Source organism: Petromyzon marinus, chromosome 24 (genome assembly GCF_048934315.1).
Source record: "Petromyzon marinus isolate PM22_M1 ecotype Great Lakes invasive population chromosome 24, UKy_Petmar_22M1.pri1.0, whole genome shotgun sequence".
Lineage (NCBI taxonomy): Eukaryota > Metazoa > Chordata > Hyperoartia > Petromyzontiformes > Petromyzontidae > Petromyzon > Petromyzon marinus.
This window is the reverse complement of record NC_133690.1, coordinates 18,162,246-18,179,606: the sequence shown is the minus strand read 5'-3', so window position 1 is coordinate 18,179,606 and position 17,361 is coordinate 18,162,246. Positions and strand designations below refer to the sequence as shown.

The following is a 17,361-nucleotide window of genomic DNA, read 5'->3' as shown; positions in this document are numbered from 1 at the left end:
TGCGCGTGGGACGTCACCGAGGCTCGCCAATGGCGAGACGAGCCCCACCGGGCCCGGCCACAACATCCCCGCCGACCCTCCCGTCCAAACAGCCGCCCGGGGCCTCTCTCTCTGAATCCCCGCAACCCTCCACAGCCTCACAGCGCCTCGGGGTTATCCACCACCAACACCACCATCACCACCCTCGTCGCTCTGGGAGCCACCACAACACAATTCCCCATTCCCGAGGGGGGTGGTGAGGGGGGGTGGTGAGGGGGGGTGGTGAGGGGGGGGTGAGGGGGGGGTGAGGGGGGGGATGAGGGGGGGGTAGTGAGGGGGGGGGTAGTGAGGGGGGGGTAGTGAGGGGGGGTAGTGAGGGGGGGTAGTGAGGGGGGGTAGTGAGGGGGGGGTGAGGGGGGGGGTGAGGGGGGGGTGAGGGGGGTGGTGAGGGGAGTAGTGAGGGGGGGTGGTGAGGGGGGGGTGAGGGGGAGGTGGTGAGGGGGGGGGGGTGAGGGGGGGGGTGAGGAGGGTGGTGAGGGGGTGGTGAGGGGGGGGTGAGGAGGGTGGTGAGGGGGGGGTGAGGAGGGGGGTGAGGGGGGGGTGAGGGGGGGGTGAGGAGGGTGGTGAGGGGGGGGTGAGGGGGGGGTGAGGAGGGTGGTGAGGGGGGGGTGAGGAGGGTGGTTGGGGGGGGGGGGTGCCACCCGCGATTTGTCTCGACGGCGTCAGGGTCCGGGGCCGAGGTGGCCGGCGGGCTGAGCGTGGACATGGGTCGACCCGCGGTGCTGGTAGCCGCCTTCCTGGGCTGTGTTGTCTACGTTATCGTCGCGCGAACGTTCCTGCCGGGACTCCGACGGCGGGAAGGAGCTGGTGCGTGGGATCTTGTGTGTGTGTGTGGGGGGGAGTCTACGGGGTTGTTAGTGTGGCGGTCGGGAGGTTGACCGCCCCCTCGCGCGCTACCCCCTCCCCCGGGTTTTGAGCGCTCGGATCGGGCGAGCGGTTCAGGCGAGGCCGCGGCGTTCCGTGAGGGGATTTGCGGAGTAGGCCTCGTTGTTAAGAGGCACTTCAATCCTCCGGTCGTTCGATTCGAACACTTCGCGTGAGATTTGTTTCGGGTTTGCATTGATGAAGAATGAAAACTGAAGGGAATTGTATCCTAAGCTGTGTTTGTCCTGTGAATGACGGTCTCGCGCTGTGATAATCACTGAGTGATTTGTGTTGGATCATGTTACTAACGTTGCTATTAGTTTATTTCGGTGGCATTCGCGAGTTTTGCTTTTGAAAAATCAGGTTTGTGTCAAGGTAGATAGAATGCAAATATATTATTTAAATGTCAAGACGTTCTCTGCAGACGCAATAAACGCCGCCAGTGCGGACACACGCACATCGCCAAGCTGTTATTCCTTAATTATCTCGTAAATACAAAAGGCTTCTTCGTAAGTTGAATTCGTAGGTTTAATTATTCACTTAAATGGGGGCTCCTCTTTACCATAAGTGCAGATATTAAATATAGGTATGACTTTATTTTGTTTTTTATATTGTGACGATAAATCAACTGACAGCCTTAATCCACCCCGGTCATTTCCACAGCATCGAACGTACACACTCCACAGAGACTTTACGAAGAATGTGGGCAATCATTAGTATCGTCATGCTGAGGCCCTTTTTACTTTAGCATTGTGTGTGAACCGATTACGCCTCTAACAATGTGCCCTACTAGCTTGACAAAGGAGAAATACTCAGAATACCGCGGTGGTGACGGAGGTTTTTGGACGAACTGACACTTGATTTTATGGTGCATATTCAGTGTCTGTCAAAACGTTGACTAAACTCCATGCTTAAGCCACATTTTCTAAAACTATACACGTAATTAACGCGTAGGTTTTCGCCCCCAATATTGCGAATGCCACGTTGCATCGTCAAGGTGAATTTGAACTGTGAAGTTGCCCACTTGTGGTCATGTGACCTCAAATCCATGGACCCGTGCCAGATATTTTACCATTGAGTACCGCATGAGTAGGTAAAACTTTTTTTTAACCAGCTTTAAAGCCAGAAATAATATTTATGTTAATTGTTTGCAATATTTTAAAATATATGAGCTTTTATTGGACATGTAATGACATAATTTTTTCATGTCAGGTCATATCAATTCCTGGTCTGGACCATGGAGGTAGAAGCCGGTCTCTAACAGTTGGAACACAGCTGGTGTTGATGGTGACGACGTTTGTGTTTGCGTCACTCATATCCCCGTTCTTCAGACGCGTCCCTTCAGCCGCAGGGGATGCCCCCTACTCAAGGCCCCTCTCCCCGTCAAGCCCCCCAAACCCCGAAGGCCCCCCACAACACAAAGGGGTCTTCGCGGTCCAAGGAGAGTCGAGGGACCAACTCTGGGCCGGGCACCAGTTTCATCAAGCAAGTGCTGCCTGTGTACGGGTTTGGCATTCTCATCTACATCGTTTACATTCTGTTCAAGGTGGGTGTGAGCGGAGATGTCGTGACAACTACGTGGGGCCGACCGGTGTAGGTGGGAGAGGAGGTCACGAGACACGAGCACAGAGAGAACCGTGGGAGAGTTGAGATGCGGGGAAGAGAAACACAGAGGGACACGGAGGCACAGCGGCTGCAGACGTGGAAAGTTACACTGAGGGAGACGACACACGATCAGAGACATGCAGATACTGAGACACATACACAGCTACGTAGACATGCATAGACTGAGGGAGGCGGAACACAAATTGATATGGGCACGGAGAGAGAAAAACACAGACTGACATAAATACACAGACAGAGACACAGATGTGCTTGTATACAAACGGATCATTTGCATGCCCCTAAAAATGTAGAGGCCCTTGCACTTGCACATATTACATGCACTGTGTGTATGTGTCTGCAAGTAATTCAATTGAAAAAAATCGGCCTATGTATAAAATACTTTTTGCATTACACTTTCATATTGCAGTAGCTCGATTAACCATTACACATTCAATTTAAACAAGGCAATGCAATGGAAGCTATGTGTAAACACATACCAAAAAAGCTCCCCTTTATAACAAAGATATGTAGGAGGTAAAACTTTTGCAAATTGCCCTTCCTTAAAAAGTCCTTGCTCTGACATTGTAATTTCCTAATTTAAGCCTACTAAATATATTTCTGTTATAAAGCAGTGTTAAGAATGATGACTTTTGGTAAATCCTATAGCAGTGGTATGTAGCCAATGCGATATGAGATTTCATGTGTAAATTGAATTCACAGGTCGCTTCAAAAAACGAGCCTCGGGGCATTAACAAACCCGTGTTGAACAAGGAGGGAAATTCCCAGCGAAAAATAAGTGAGTCCTCCCTGGTCCTCTCTCTCCACTCAATTCCCATCTTGGACCATCATCTCCACATCCACTCCACAGTCCTTCGTATGCTGTTTCACTACTTCAAACCACCTCTTTCTGGGACTGACCTCTCGGTCTCTGCCCTGGTGCTTCCAATGTTCATCTTTCTTCTCATGTGGGATTCTTCCCTTCTTACAACACCTCCTAGCCATACAGGACTCGGTGTTCAGATTATCTGAGATGCACACCACTCTTGCCCTTTTCTGTGTGCTTTAATATCTGACCCAATCCAGTCTTGTGATCCCTGAGATCCATCTCATCACAATAATTTATGTGACTGCACAACTGTTTTCAAAATTCAAACCATTATGTAAATACTGATCTGAGTAGGTCCTGATTGTGAATGATAGTTGTTCAATTTTGGCATTTGGCTCTGATGATGCTACATTTAATTTTGAATCTGATGGATTACATGTTCTGTCATATATAAGCATTCGATGAACGAAAATCATTTTCGTTATGTAAGTATTTTTGTTGACGCGGTATTCTGAATGTGTGTATGCTTATACGTGCTTGCTTGTGTGCAAATCTAAATATACGTATATGTTTGGAGTCAAAGATATTGGGAGTCGAACATATGATCTGTAACGGTTTATCTGAACCAGCCCTAGGCCTCCTCTAGGTAAACTCAGCCTCAAATGAGTACCTGGTGTGATGCGTAAACATTGCCACTAGGGAGACAACAGTGGCCAGGCATGGTGCTGACCACATCACCCCCTTGTGTCCCTTGCCGGCCTTCGTAAGTGCTCACTAACAGCACTTTCCCGAACAATCTGTGTAATGCGTGTGCATGTATCCCTATATACATATTAATATCTCTGAGTGTTTGTGTTGGAGAGCAGCTGACCGGCAGCTGGAGGAGCTGGAGCGACGTTTGGCAGAGACCGAGGTGGCGTTGAAGACTCTGGCCTCCCATCTAGAGCCGCTTGGCAATGCGTGAGCTCCATTCTCCCGTCTCTCCTTCATATGGTATTTTTAAATCAAGTGACGGTTTAGCAGTGTGTTGAGTTTGGTTATCCACCCCATGTCATCGGGAGCGAAGTGGTTAACGTATCGCGCTACGAACCCAGTGGATTGGGTTCGATTCCCGCCCACAGCCAACACTGCTGACAAACATGAACGGGTCTTGTTTGCCACATCACATTGCACGTAGAAATACACTGTCACAGTACCGTACTCATTCTCTTTGGTCAAAGCTTAATGCGTGCCTGCCTAACTCCTCGGTGTGTTCTTCTCTCCTCTCATTGCCTTACGGGACTTTGCTGCTCCTGCTGCCTGCGTTCAGCGTGCAGAGGACCAGCAGCCTGTTTGAGAACGACTGGTGAGTCTGTGGCACCCGAGGGGACTGATATTGTTGTCGTCTTTCTAGCCCAAGTGGCTTGTGTGTGTCTGTATGTTTCTGAGTTGCGGAACTGGTGATGCAGTTATTAGTGCACTGCGCTACGAGCCCAGCGTCCCGAGTTCAATTTCCGCTCACGGCCACCATTCCTAGGCCTCCTCTAGGACGACTCAGCCTCAAATTAGTACCTTGTGCGGTGCGTAAACATCACCACTAGGAGACAAAGGCGGCCGAGTATAGTGCTGACCACATCACCCCCTCGTGTGCCGTACTGGTCTTCATAGGTATTCGCTAACGGCACTTGCCCCTAGAGTCTGTTAAGGCTATTTGGGGGATCTTTGTCTTTGTATGTTGATCTTCTTTAAAACCGGTGGAACGGTAGTGCAGCAGTTAGTGCACTGCACTATGAATTGCAGCGACTCGAGTTTGATTCCTGCTCCCGGCCAGCATTAGTGACGTACATCTGAGCGGGACCTAGGCCTCCCCTCGGTTGACTCAGCCGTTAGCTAACGGCACTTGCCCCAAGAGTCTGTTTAGGCTATATGGGGGATCTTTGATATTTTACTGGACATAAAGATCATTATAGCTCATTGGAATCATCTCTATATATATAGAAGGGAAATTTGTGATTGTGTGTTTGTTCAAAATGTTTAGCATACTTCCAGACATACAACAAACTTGAAATTTGCCATGTGGGTACTTTCCAGAATGTACACCATGCAAAAAATATAAAAATAGACTTTTGTAAAAAAAAATTTGGGTGGGGGGGGGGCTCAATAATGCATATATTTTTGCATGGCAAGTGAGCTGTGACGTCACATCTGGCATGTGACCCATGTGCGGAAGCGTAACGGAGTGTGCCTGCTGATCGCGGGTAAAGTGAAATACAATTGTGTTGCAGTTCTTTGCGCAGCATTGCTTTATTATTTCAGTCGTTTACTGCCGTATGCACCCTGAAAGTTGTGCGTGTCTGCAGCAAGCGCGTGTTTGTGTACCGATGGTTAGCGCACTGCGCTACGAACCCGGCGACCCGAGTTCGATTCCCACTCACGGCCACCACCGGTGACGATTATTTAGCCGATCCTGGGCCTGCCCTAGGTTGTCTCAGCCTCAAACGAGTAACTGGTGTGGTGTGTCAACATCACCACTGGGGAGACAAAGGCGGTCGGGAGTGGTACTGGCCACCCACCCCCTCGTGTACCGTTCCGGCCTTCATACAGTGAGGGAAATAAGTATTTGATCCCCTGCTGATTTTGTACATTTGCCCACTGACAAAGAAATTATCAGTCTATAATTTTAATGGTAGGTTTATTTGAACAGTGAGAGACAGAATAACAACAAAAAATCCAGAAAAACGCATGTCAAAAATGTTATATATTGATTTGCATTTTAATGAGGGAAATAAGTAATTGACCCCTCTGCAAAACATGACTTAGTACTTGGTGGCAAAACCCTTGTTGGCAATCACAAAGGTCAGACGTTTCTTGTAGTTGGCCACCAGGTTTGCACACGTCTCAGGAGGGATTTTGTCCCACTCTTTGCCGATCTTCTCCAAGTCATTAAGGTTTCGAGGCTGACGTTTGGCAACTCGAACCTTCAGCTCCCTCCACAGATTTTCTATGGGATTAAGGTCTGGAGACTGGCTAGGCCACTCCAGAACCTTAATATGCTTCTTCTTGAGCCACTCCTTTGTTGCCTTGGCCGTGTGTTTTGGGTCATTGTCATGCTGGAATAACCATCCACGACCCATTTTCAATGCCCTGGCTGAGGGAAGGAGGTTCTCACCCAAGATTTGACGGTACATGGCCCCGTCCATCGTCCCTTTGATGCGGTAAAGTTGTCCTGTCCCCTTAGCAGAAAAACACCCCCAAAGCATAATGTTTCCACCTCCATGTTTGACGGTGGGGATGGTGTTCTTGGGGTCATAGGCAGCATTCCTCCTCCAAAACACGGCGAGTTGAGTTGATGCCAAAGAGCTCCATTTTGGTCTCATCTGACCACAACACTTTCACCCAGTTGTCTTCTGAATCATTCAGATGTTCATTGGCAAACTTCAGACGGGCATGTATATGTGCTTTCTTGAGCAGAGGGATCTTGCGGGCGCTGCAGGATTTCAATCCTTCACGGCGTAGTGTGTTACCAATTGTTTTCTTGGTGACTGGTCCCAGCTGCCTTGAGATCATTGACAATATCCTCCCGTGTAGTTCTGGGCTGATTCCTCACCGTTCTCATGATCATTGCAACTCGACGAGGTGAGATCGTGCATGGAGCCCCAGGCCGAGGGAGATTGACAGTTCTTTTGTATTTCTTCCTTTTGCGAATAATCACACCAACTGTTGTCACCTTCTCACCAAGCTGCTTGGCAATGGTCTTGTAGCCCATTCCAGCCTTGTGTAGGTCTACAATCTTGTCCCTGACATCCTTGGAGAGCTATTTGGTCTTGGCCATGGTGGAGAGTTTGGAATTTGATTTATTGATTGCTTCTGTGGACAGGTGTCTTTTATACAGGTAACAAGCTGAGATTAGGAGCACTCCCTTTGAGTGTGCTCCTAATCTCAGCTCGTTACCTGTATTAAAGATACCTGGGAGCCAGAAATCTTTCCGATTGAGAGGGGGTCAAATACTTATTTCCCTCATTAAAATGCAAATAAATTTATAACATTTTTGACATGCGTTTTTCTGGATTTTGTTGTTATTCTGTCTCTCACTGTTCATATAAACCTACCATTAAAATTATAGACTGATCATTTCTTTGTCAGTGGGCAAACGTGCAAAATCAGCAGGGGATCAAATACTTTTTTCCCTCACTGTAGGTGCTCGCTAACAGCACTTGCCCCTACAGTCTGTTAAAGCAATATGGGGGATCTTTGTCTTTGGAGCGGCAGTGTAGTGGTTAGCGCGCCGCGCTACGAACCCGGCGACCCGAGTTAGATTCCCGCTCACCGCCACCAGCAGTGACGATTATTTGAACTGGTCCTGGGCCTCCCCTAGGTCGACTCAGCCTCAAACGAGTAACTGGTGTGGTGTGTCAACATCACCACTAGGGAGACAAAGGCGGCCGGGCGTGGCGAATCCAAGTCCCGGGCGAAGCCGGGTAGTAAAGCTAGTCCAGTAAAAATAAAGATTCTGATTTTTTATCTCTCGTCTCGTGTGTGACTCCCGGGTCAGGATCGGCGCAACGGCCGAGCGGCAGGAGCAGGTGGTGCGGCGCTTGCATGAGATGACGCTCACCTCCCGCGCCGCCAAGGGGTCCGGGCCCACGAGCGCCGAGCAGGAGGCCGAGGACTCCCCCTTCTCGCTCGGCAAGGACCACTCCTCTCCCTCGCTTGAGTCATCAACACTCGTGGAGTTTGATAACCAGCCCGATATAGCAGACACAGAGCAACGGGCAATTGTTGGAGATTGTGTTACCACCCCCCCCCACTCACCACACCGCCCAACCCCTCGCATACGTGGGTTTTCTCCAGGCACTCTGGTTTCCTCCCACACATATAAGCACTCAATAATGGACTTGGCCAAACATCTCAGTGTAGCAGGACCCTCCTGTCCAGGAGTCTCGAGTCTCACTGAGGCTTCATTGACTAAATAAATAAATAAATATTTTTTTAAATTTTCTTGCTGTGGTTTTCACACCTGATGATGATTGCTTGCGTTGCAGTCGAAACGTCGTGAGAATTTTATTGTTTTATATTTTTATTATTTTATTGTGTCCCTTCTACGTGACTTTACCGAAAGAACCAATAATATGAATCCCTGCAGTCACGAAAGCTTTAAATAAAACTTGTAATAAATAACTTCATCATTATTAAATCAGTTAATTGGGAAACTTAGCAATCGTTGCCCCGTCCTGTGAAAACTTATTAGGACTCTCCAGAAAGAGGGGTGAGGCTACCCTGGGTAAAACTAGCGAAAAAAAATCAAACAAGCGTGATAATTTACATTCTTTTTCTTTCGCAGATGGTGATGATGCCAAAGAAATACCTACATTTGTGCTGCCTTCCTCCCGCTTTGCACCAACTCCCGACGGCCATCTCACCGGCCACCCGAGTTCTCGCCGGTCGGCGCAACGCGTGCCCGAGAACTGGGCGCCCGACTGGCCGGACGACGCAGGTGGGCCGGGCGACGCAGGTGGGCCGGGCGAGGCGGATGGGCCGATCCCCGGGTGCCATCGCCGCTTCATAACGACTCAAGGGGAGGATGTTGGCGACCTTGGCGACCGTCGCGGCGGCGGTGAGGACGTCGGTGAACGCGTGCTGACCGGCAAGGCGTCGCGTCTCAGAGGGCCGTGGCCACGCAGCGCTTGGGGCTTCTCTTCTGCGGCCGAGTTTCCGTCGTCTGTCGTCGACGAGCCGGTGGATTGGGACAGCGACCCGCTGGTGGCTGCCGAGAATTTTGGATTTAATCGGAGCGACCTTTGCTGTGACCTCGACGATGGTGGTGATGGTGGTGACGGTGGTGACGGTGGTGGTGGTGACGGTGGTGGTGACGGTGGTGGTGACGGTGGTGGTGACAGTGGTGGCAGTGGTGGCAGTGGTGGCAGTGGTGGCGGCAACTCCCGCGATGGTGACCACAATCGCCATCGCAATTGCGATGACAATAATGATGGTGACCACGGTGTCCTTGATGATAGCTGCGACAATGATGGCGATCGCAAGCACGGCAGTTCGAGTCCTGAATGCGCGAATGCCGGTGACGCACATGCCGTGAGAACTGAGTTGAGACGCCGTGTGAAGCTCGGGTCACACGCCGACCCGGTCACAGGTTCGGAGAAGTGAACTTACGTACGCTACACCGCACGGCCGCCACTGTCGCCCGTCTATGTATCCATCGTGTGCGGTTGTTGAGCAATAGATGTTTAATCGGGAAAGCACCACACTGTAGGGTTGTGTTCCCGAGTTTTGTATTAATCGAATAATCTGACAAACTGGACTTAGAAACGACATTTAGCATACGAACTTTATTGTCTGGTTCGGATCGATTTGAAAATACAACGTAGCAGGAACTGACCCCACATGTCACGTTAGCGTGTAATATATTAACGGTGTCGCATGACGTCGCTTTTATTAGCTCGAAGACGTAAGTTATTGCAGAATGTTCAATAAAATCCTTTGTATCGCCGTGGTCTAGTCGGTGGGAAACCCAGGAAAGTGTTCCTGCTACCGGCACATCACGTCCAGTATACCTCTGGCCATGGCGGCTGTCACTGATAGTCATGCCACCTACTCCTCCTCCTCCGGTCTGTCTCGCAGCGAAACTGGAAAACATTCTTGGTGAAAAGCGGTGATCGCCGGCATCTTGGCCGCGAGCTGGGGAGAAAGCCATCGCGTGACGCTGGCTCGTTAGTTTTGCTCTTTCGATCTGGGGATGAGTGAGCGCTTTGCCTGAATGTTTTCTTATTACGACTGTTAATATCACAGCATGGACGCGGTGGTTGTGTTAAGCACTGTGAAGCTCTGTAATGAAAGTCACTTTATTATATATGAGATGACGGCTATGATGTGGATGATGATGATCGTCGTAACGTTTTTTGCTGCCCACGCTGCCCGCGCTGCCCACGCTGGTAGTACCCCCGTGACAAACAGGCTATAACAATCATGATGATGCTGGCTAGAGGCGGGTCTACTCTGGCTGTGTGAATCACATTCTGCTCCACTCCCTCCCAGTACACTTGAGCTCAGTATTTGCTGTGGCCTGGCTTGTGTAACACCCGAGTGATGATAGCAATAGTGTGTGTGTTGTTTACAGTTTTAAAGTAAAATACACTTTATAAGTAACGATGTAAAAAAAACCTGCGTTGTGTCATTTCCTTTGTTATTATCTCACTTTTCAAATACATTGTCATAGTCTACGAAAGCTGGACACGATGGAAATTAAAAAAAACAATTAGTCTCCAAAACGCAGGACTCGTCGTTCGAAGGGAATGATAGCAGACGGCCCAGTGTTGGAAATTCCATATTTCTATGACGGTGGTATGTTTACCGACATGCAGTGCACAACATTGTCAAATAGGGGGCAGGAGAGTACCGTACAATACCACGTGGGTGCAGAGTTTTAACATTTTGCAATAAGTGGAGACGCAACATGATAATAAAACGTAATGCGATCATTTAATATTAAACGAAATCAATGCCCAATTAGGAATACATCACAAGGCAATGGTGGTGTCCGTGCCACGTAATTGCGTTTTAACACGACGCGTGCAGTGGACGCATTACTCATCTGCAATCGATGACGGCGGCTCCACCACACTTGCCTCTCGTAAGCCGTGGCCACATCGTGAGCCATGATCAATCCACTGCTGTATGAAGCCTTCTCCCCTCTTCCTCCCACCGACTTCGAAAGCCGCCCCACGGTCCCGCGATACAATCATCGACCACCTGGTGTCGTAGTCATCATCAGCAATGATAAACCTTGCCGATTGCTCACCAACTCACCGCTCGCGCTGCTGGTGAAGCGAAAATACGCAAATTGGCCACATTCGTTCACTCGACAACTTTATTCGTTGGCTGTGTCGGGTGGAGGAGGTGCCAACGACACGCATTTGACCTAAGGCTCGATGATGAATCACGCGATATCGGTCGGCGCAAGCCCGCGTGGTGATTTGGTGGTTGCGAGTTTCGTATTCGGTGTTGCAGAGTCGTCCAACAACAAGATCAACATTACACTTTAGTTCTTTCGGTAAAGTCACGTAGAAAGAAAATCACAAATTGAATAATAGCATACGACGTTTCGATTGCAACACAAGCAATCATCATCAGGTACCAATGAAAGAGAAAACAAACCTAGTAAACTTGGAAATATAATGCAATACAACACAGAGAGTCGGCTAACATAACAGTCAACACCCTACCTGGTTGAATACGTTCTTCCAAAGATTGCTAAATTTAAGAGAGATAAAACACAGACACAGACAGACACATAAGCAGAGAGATAACACAGACACACAGAGAGAGACACACACATAGGCACACAGAGAAACAACGCCTCTGTGTCGAAGCCTTAAATCGAGAGAGGGGGGGGGGGTAGAGAAATGAGCGTGTCAATGAGAGACTTGGAGCCTTCGTAACTGCAGGAAACAAGAGCAACAAAACGAGGGGAGACAGAGAGAGGAGAGAAAACACACTAAATCAAACAAACTTAGTAAAATTTGGAAATGTAATGCAATGCAACACAGAGAGTCGGTCAACACAACGCAAGGGCCTGAACAACATTACATAAAAACCCGTTCGCCTCGATTGAGACGTCATGGGGCGAGGTCTGGGGAGAGGGAGAACCGGTTGAGGTCGGAAGGTACCGGGGAACATCTGGCACGCCGTTTTGGCTACAAGAGCAACGATCTCCAGGTACAGCAAACACCAAACACGCGGTCAACCCACAACACACACGCGGGCATGCGTGGTGTGCCTGTGTGTGTTGTGTAAAACGATTACAATTAAGATTAATGATGAAGGCCTCCTCATGCCAGCATTACTCTTCGTTTTAATAATGTATGCATTGTGTTGTCGCTTAACTGTGGTTCTTAATATTAAATTGTTAGTCTGTGCTGCGCTCGAGTTGCCTGGGTGAAAAGTGGGGGCTAAGCGTTGCCCAATCATCGCCAGCCGCCTCAACAACTTAATAATAGTCTTGATTTGAAGATTTCGTGACTGCAGGAATCCATACTCTTTGGTTCTTTCGGCAAAGTCACGTAGGTAGAAATAATAATAACCACCATTATTTTCATGATCTAATTTTGTCATCACATGCTCATCCTCATTATTATTATCGTCATCTTCATAATCATGGACCATGGTATATCCGCTGATTAATTGATTATTTCCAATGCCACAATCATCATCGTATCCTGATCCTTATTTAATCTTTGCGAGCCATGGTAACAGCACTGTTGGATGATTGCCTCCTCACGCCATCATCACCATCATCACCATCATCACCATGATCACAATAATCATTATCTGACATGGACTTTCAACTGCTGGATGAAGGCCTCACACCGCCAACATTACCACCACCATGATGGTGAGGAATGTTCTTTATCCATGTCGTGAACCGGTCTCCTTGCCTCCCACTCACATGCACAAAGAATACAACGATCCCCCTTAAAGCCACAACAGACTTTAGGGGCAGATGCTGTTAGCGAGTAGCATATGAAGGCCGACACGGCACACCAACACCACGCCCGGCCGCCCATGTCTGTTACATAGTACAACGCAGGCACGCGTGAACTGATATCGGCGTATAAAACATCACCGTACGAGTACTGATTTATTGTCATGTATTGTCATCGAGCGTTCAAACTTGAGAACCAAAAGCGTGAGTGTTACGACAACGAGCAGCGATAGAGCCCCCAGATCAAAATGCAAGTGTTGTCATTGAGTGACAGCGTGAGCTGACCTGGACTAGCGAGCTAAACGCATTTAAAATCGAGTGGTCGCTTGATTTGCGGTTGCGCACCAATACGTTCCTGGGTGGTGGTGGCGGCCTGACGCCGCGCGTGACTGCCTCTCGTCCAGCACTGTGGAGGCAACAGCGAGGGATGGTGGATCACCGCATACAAACGTCGCGAAACTCCCTTCCCCGTGGGTGGGAGTCGAGGAGGAGCCGTTCCCTGGCTCGCCAGGTGAAGGCGGTGCAGAAAAGTGTGTGGCCCTAATCTCCATCTGTCCCCTTCTGTATGGGATAGAGCATCTGTTTTTTTTTTCAGGTGCTCCGGTTTTCTCCCACGTGTAAAACACTCATTCGTATTTCGAGAATCGCAGAGCTTGGATATTTTTTTGTAGCGTGGTTGCTGCTGCTTTCTAACTTTGTGGATTCTCAGCGATTGTGAGGGATGCAATTTGCACGAACGACGACACGGTATGTAAAACAAAACATGAATATTATTATTACTCTACTACTTATCGACACATCACACTGACGTTGATTTATTTCCATGGGTGTGTGTTCACACTCTTACATCGTCATCAATTATCATCATCATATTGCTTTTGATTTTAGCTGACCACCACCACACGCCACATGTCGAACGACCAACGTGTGGCAGGACCCTCTTCAAAAGGAGTCTTGAGACTCTGTGGGGCTTTCCTGGGTAAATAACTACAAGAGAGGACCTGGTGGAGTCGATTAGAATTATGATGGTGCCACTCATCATGCGTCTCAATCACAGTGCCATTGTAAATTCAGCGAATGGTGCTGCTATAATTCATCATCATCATAATGTATAATTGTAATTGATAGCGTAATCACAGGTATATGCAGATCGGCAGGCCGCGCGCGTGGTGGGATAAATTGTGAATCCTCCTGCCACTTCTAAGACGTCTGGCCAGTACCCTTCTGCTAGAGGGAGCTCTCTAGAGCGGCCTCTAGTGGAAGCACTTCTGCCAGTGTTTCGTGAGCGAGCAGTTGCAGAGCTTCGCCTGATGTGTAGCCACCGTATTGTCAAAACAGCGTCTGTTGACATGTACACACACGTGGACACAAACACGGCGGGCTTGTGGGGGGGGGGTGCGGTGGGGGGGGGCTAAGAGAGTTAGAGGTCAGTGCCGGATTTAGCTTGTGCGGGGCCTGTAGCATGATGTTATAAAGGGGCCCTAAATATTAAAAAAAAATCACAAATATGAAACCACACATTTGTAACTTGCATAGTAAAGTAATTGTATTTCCTAATTTGCTATACAGCCAGATAATGCGACAAATCGCTAACCTTAAACATCCAGTCGTTCATAAAATTTGAAGGCGGTATAGCACTATAGTAATAGAGCAAGTGCATAATCACGGAACCGAAATTGATAGCTTGAAAGCGTTTAGCGCGGGGCGCTTGAAAGTGCGGGGCCCGTAGCTATATATGTAGCCACTTTTGCTACGAGGATAATCCGGCACTGTCAGAGGGAAAGGTGGAATTGCGGGGGCGGGACTGGCCTTTCTTTCCTTAGCTCGTGGCCCCCCCTTCCCGCAGACGAATTCGCTTGGAGGCCTCGGGGTGTATGGAGTGGAGCTGGCAGGCGCACGACACGATGAGCACGAGGAAGGCCAGCGACCAGCCCACGGCGGCGGCGATCCAGCCGGTCTGGTCCACGCCGAAAATGCAGCACGTCTCGGCCACGCTGCAGAACTGCGCGTTGGTGGTTATCATGTCTACGGGGAGGGAGCAGGGGGAGAGAGAGGGAGGTGGAGCAGGATTTGGGTGGAGAGGTTAGCAGCATCTTCTGATTACTTGCAGAGGTGTAGTGGTTTTGACATATAGGTCGTGGAAAATTACAGTGACCATCACCATCATCGCCATCACCACCACCATCATCGCGACCATCACCACCATCTCTTTTCACCTCACTCCTGCATTATGATATCACAGAGTGCTGGTATTGACAAGGAACGTGTTGAGTTTGTGCACCACTGGTTCAGGAGATCAGCAGCAGCAGGGTAAATAATTTGTTAAACTCGCTACGTTTGTATCATCGTTGGCGAGGGCGTCGTGTCGAGGTTCTGCCCGTGACGGAGCGGATGGACGGACTGACGAACGAGATGGAGGCGACTCAAACATTTCCTTACCCGTGCATTGCTGCAGAAGGGAATCCCCCTGCGGTGTCTGGGTGCCGTTCATCCCAGTCGAGCCGCACACGCCACCTGCACGCGCCGGGGAAGAACTTTCGTTGAATATCTTTCACCCGGATGGTCCATTCAGATGGAGCATCTCTTTTGCATAGAATGCCCAGGGTATCAATTAATACACAACGACATACTTTTGGGGCAAGTGCTGTTAGCGAGCACCTATGATCGGCCGGGTACAAGACGGGGGTGGGCGGCCAGCACCACGCCCGACCGCCTTTGTCTCCCCAGTGGCGGTGTTTACACACCGCACCAGGTACTCATTTGAGGCTGAGTCGACCTAGAGGAGGCTCAGGAACGGTTCAGATGTTCGTCACTGGTGTTGGCCGTGAGCGAGAATCGAACGCGGGTCGCCGGGTTCGCGTTGACCGCTCCCCCCAATGACACGTACACACACACATACAAAAATATACAACTTTAAGTTTGTTGAGTGATCAGATTGACATAGTGAATATTTATTGTCAGCTACCCAAATATTTCAGATAAATGACGCTACGATAACCATCCCGCTCTAACGATGCATAACGGACAATACTGTTGTTGTGGACACGCATCGAGGAACGATGTATCGTCAAATGTGAGTACAGTGCTGCATTGGCAGTCTTACCGGGTCCAGGGACGAAGGAAACGAAGCATAGAAGCGCAGAAGCGACGACAATCAGTGATGTCCTTGGAGCCATCACGCGCAGCAAGTGCAGCAGCTGAAGGGTTGTGCAGCACTTGAAAGAGGTTTAACAGATGAAGGCTGTTCAGCGGTTGAAGGTGGTGTGCAGCAGTTGAAGGACGTGTAGCAGACGAGAGAGGATCAGCAGTTGAAGGAAGTGCAGCGGTTGAAGGAATCGCAGCAGTTGGAGAGAGACAGATCCGTGCGTGTGTGTGCACAGTATATATGTGTGTGTCCCAACAGTCTGTTAATGGCTATATGGGGAATGTTTGTCTTTGTGTATACACACACACAAGGCCAGATACAACTGGCGCAGTGGTGCAGCTGCCAGTCGTCTCAGTGAACCCATAACCCCTGGGTCTGTACCGTCACCTTCTTCCAGACAGCCTTCCACACTTTAAAACGGCCTCAAGGTGCACCTAGCCTGGCACAAGTGCATTGGGGACGTCACCGCCGCTTAGTGGCGAATTTCCACTCATGGCCAACACCAGTGACGGATATCCGAACCGGTCCTGGGCCTCACCAAGCTCGACTTGGCATCTAATTAGTATCTGGTGCTATGTGTAAACATCACCACTGGAGAGACAAAGGCGACCGAGCGTGGTGCTGGCCACCCACCCCCTCGCCTGCAGTTCCGGCCATCATAGCTTCTCGATAAAAGCACTTGCCCCAGCAGTTTGTTAATGCTACACGGGGGATCTTTGTCTTCGTAGACGGGATGTGTGTGTGTGAGATGCTGCAGTGGTGTGAAGGTCTAGAACTTGGAACACCGGAATTGTAACACAGAGGTCACCGCTTAGATTTGATCTCCCAGCGCGGAAGTTGAAAAATTGGGTTCTTAAATCCACCTCCCCGTCTCCAGCGCCAGCAGGGTTTGTGTGTGCATCACTGTGACGTCGATTGGCGGATGGCGAGCGGTGGGGTAAAGTGTGGGTGCTCCCAACGCTTTCAAGACCTCTGTGCCAACGTGGAAGTGTAGGCCAAATGCCGCTCTACATGGGACTGACTATCTGTAGTGTGGAGGCCTCTTCCGTCGGCAGTGGCGTGAGCGAGCACTTGCAGTGCTGCGCCTTTACCTATGTACACGTGTGTGTGTACGCACACGGCCAGAGCCAACTGGCATTACCACCAACAACAACAACACGGCCTCCAACCATCGCCACCTTCACCCACGAGCCATGGTCACTCCATTGACCTATTGACCTCGAAAGGCAAGATATGGTGGTGGTGTTCCGAGTTCGATTCCCGCTCACGGTGACGAATATCTGAACCGGTGCTGGGCCTCGCCTAGGTCGACTTAGACTTAAACGAGTACCCGATGTATACATCAGCACGGGGGAGCAAAATGCTGCCACGCGTGGTTCCGGCCACACCGCCCCCTTTGTGCCCCGCCGA

At 49.7% G+C, this 17,361-nt stretch overlaps 2 protein-coding genes across 2 annotated transcripts; one reads left to right on the top strand and one right to left on the bottom strand.

Moving 5' to 3' along the window:
• Positions 1–668: 668 nt before the first annotated feature.
• Positions 669–10,483, top strand: LOC116945648 (uncharacterized). The gene is made up of 7 exons (XM_032960172.2): positions 669–846; positions 2,235–2,449; positions 3,229–3,304; positions 4,201–4,294; positions 4,644–4,679; positions 7,866–7,999; positions 8,655–10,483. Exons 1-7 carry the CDS (start codon positions 744–746, stop codon positions 9,470–9,472), a joined length of 1,476 nt encoding a protein of 491 aa, XP_032816063.2. The 5' UTR covers positions 669–743; the 3' UTR covers positions 9,473–10,483.
• A 302-nt stretch (positions 10,484–10,785) lies between these two features.
• On the bottom strand, positions 10,786–17,049 carry TMEM213 (transmembrane protein 213). Its single transcript, XM_032959767.2, has 3 exons — positions 15,910–17,049; positions 15,246–15,320; positions 10,786–14,831 (listed from the first exon to the last, which is right to left on the bottom strand). The coding sequence occupies exons 1-3, from the start codon at positions 15,980–15,982 to the stop codon at positions 14,626–14,628; spliced, it is 354 nt and encodes a 117-aa protein (XP_032815658.1). The 5' UTR covers positions 15,983–17,049; the 3' UTR covers positions 10,786–14,625.
• Positions 17,050–17,361: the final 312 nt, after the last annotated feature.

Coding starts and splice junctions, on each gene's coding strand:
- LOC116945648 (XM_032960172.2), top strand. CDS start 744: ATGGGTCGACCCGCGGTGCTGGTAGCCGCCTTCCTGGGCTGTGTTGTC. Junction 847..2,234: donor CCGACGGCGGGAAGGAGCTG/GTGCGTGGGATC, acceptor CCCGTTCTTCAG/ACGCGTCCCTTCAGCCGCAG. Junction 8,000..8,654: donor GGACTCCCCCTTCTCGCTCG/GCAAGGACCACT, acceptor TTTCTTTCGCAG/ATGGTGATGATGCCAAAGAA.
- TMEM213 (XM_032959767.2), bottom strand. CDS start 15,982: ATGGCTCCAAGGACATCACTGATTGTCGTCGCTTCTGCGCTTCTATGC. Junction 15,321..15,909: donor TTCCTTCGTCCCTGGACCCG/GTAAGACTGCCA, acceptor CGGCGCGTGCAG/GTGGCGTGTGCGGCTCGACT. Junction 14,832..15,245: donor CCTTCTGCAGCAATGCACGG/GTAAGGAAATGT, acceptor CCCTCCCCGTAG/ACATGATAACCACCAACGCG.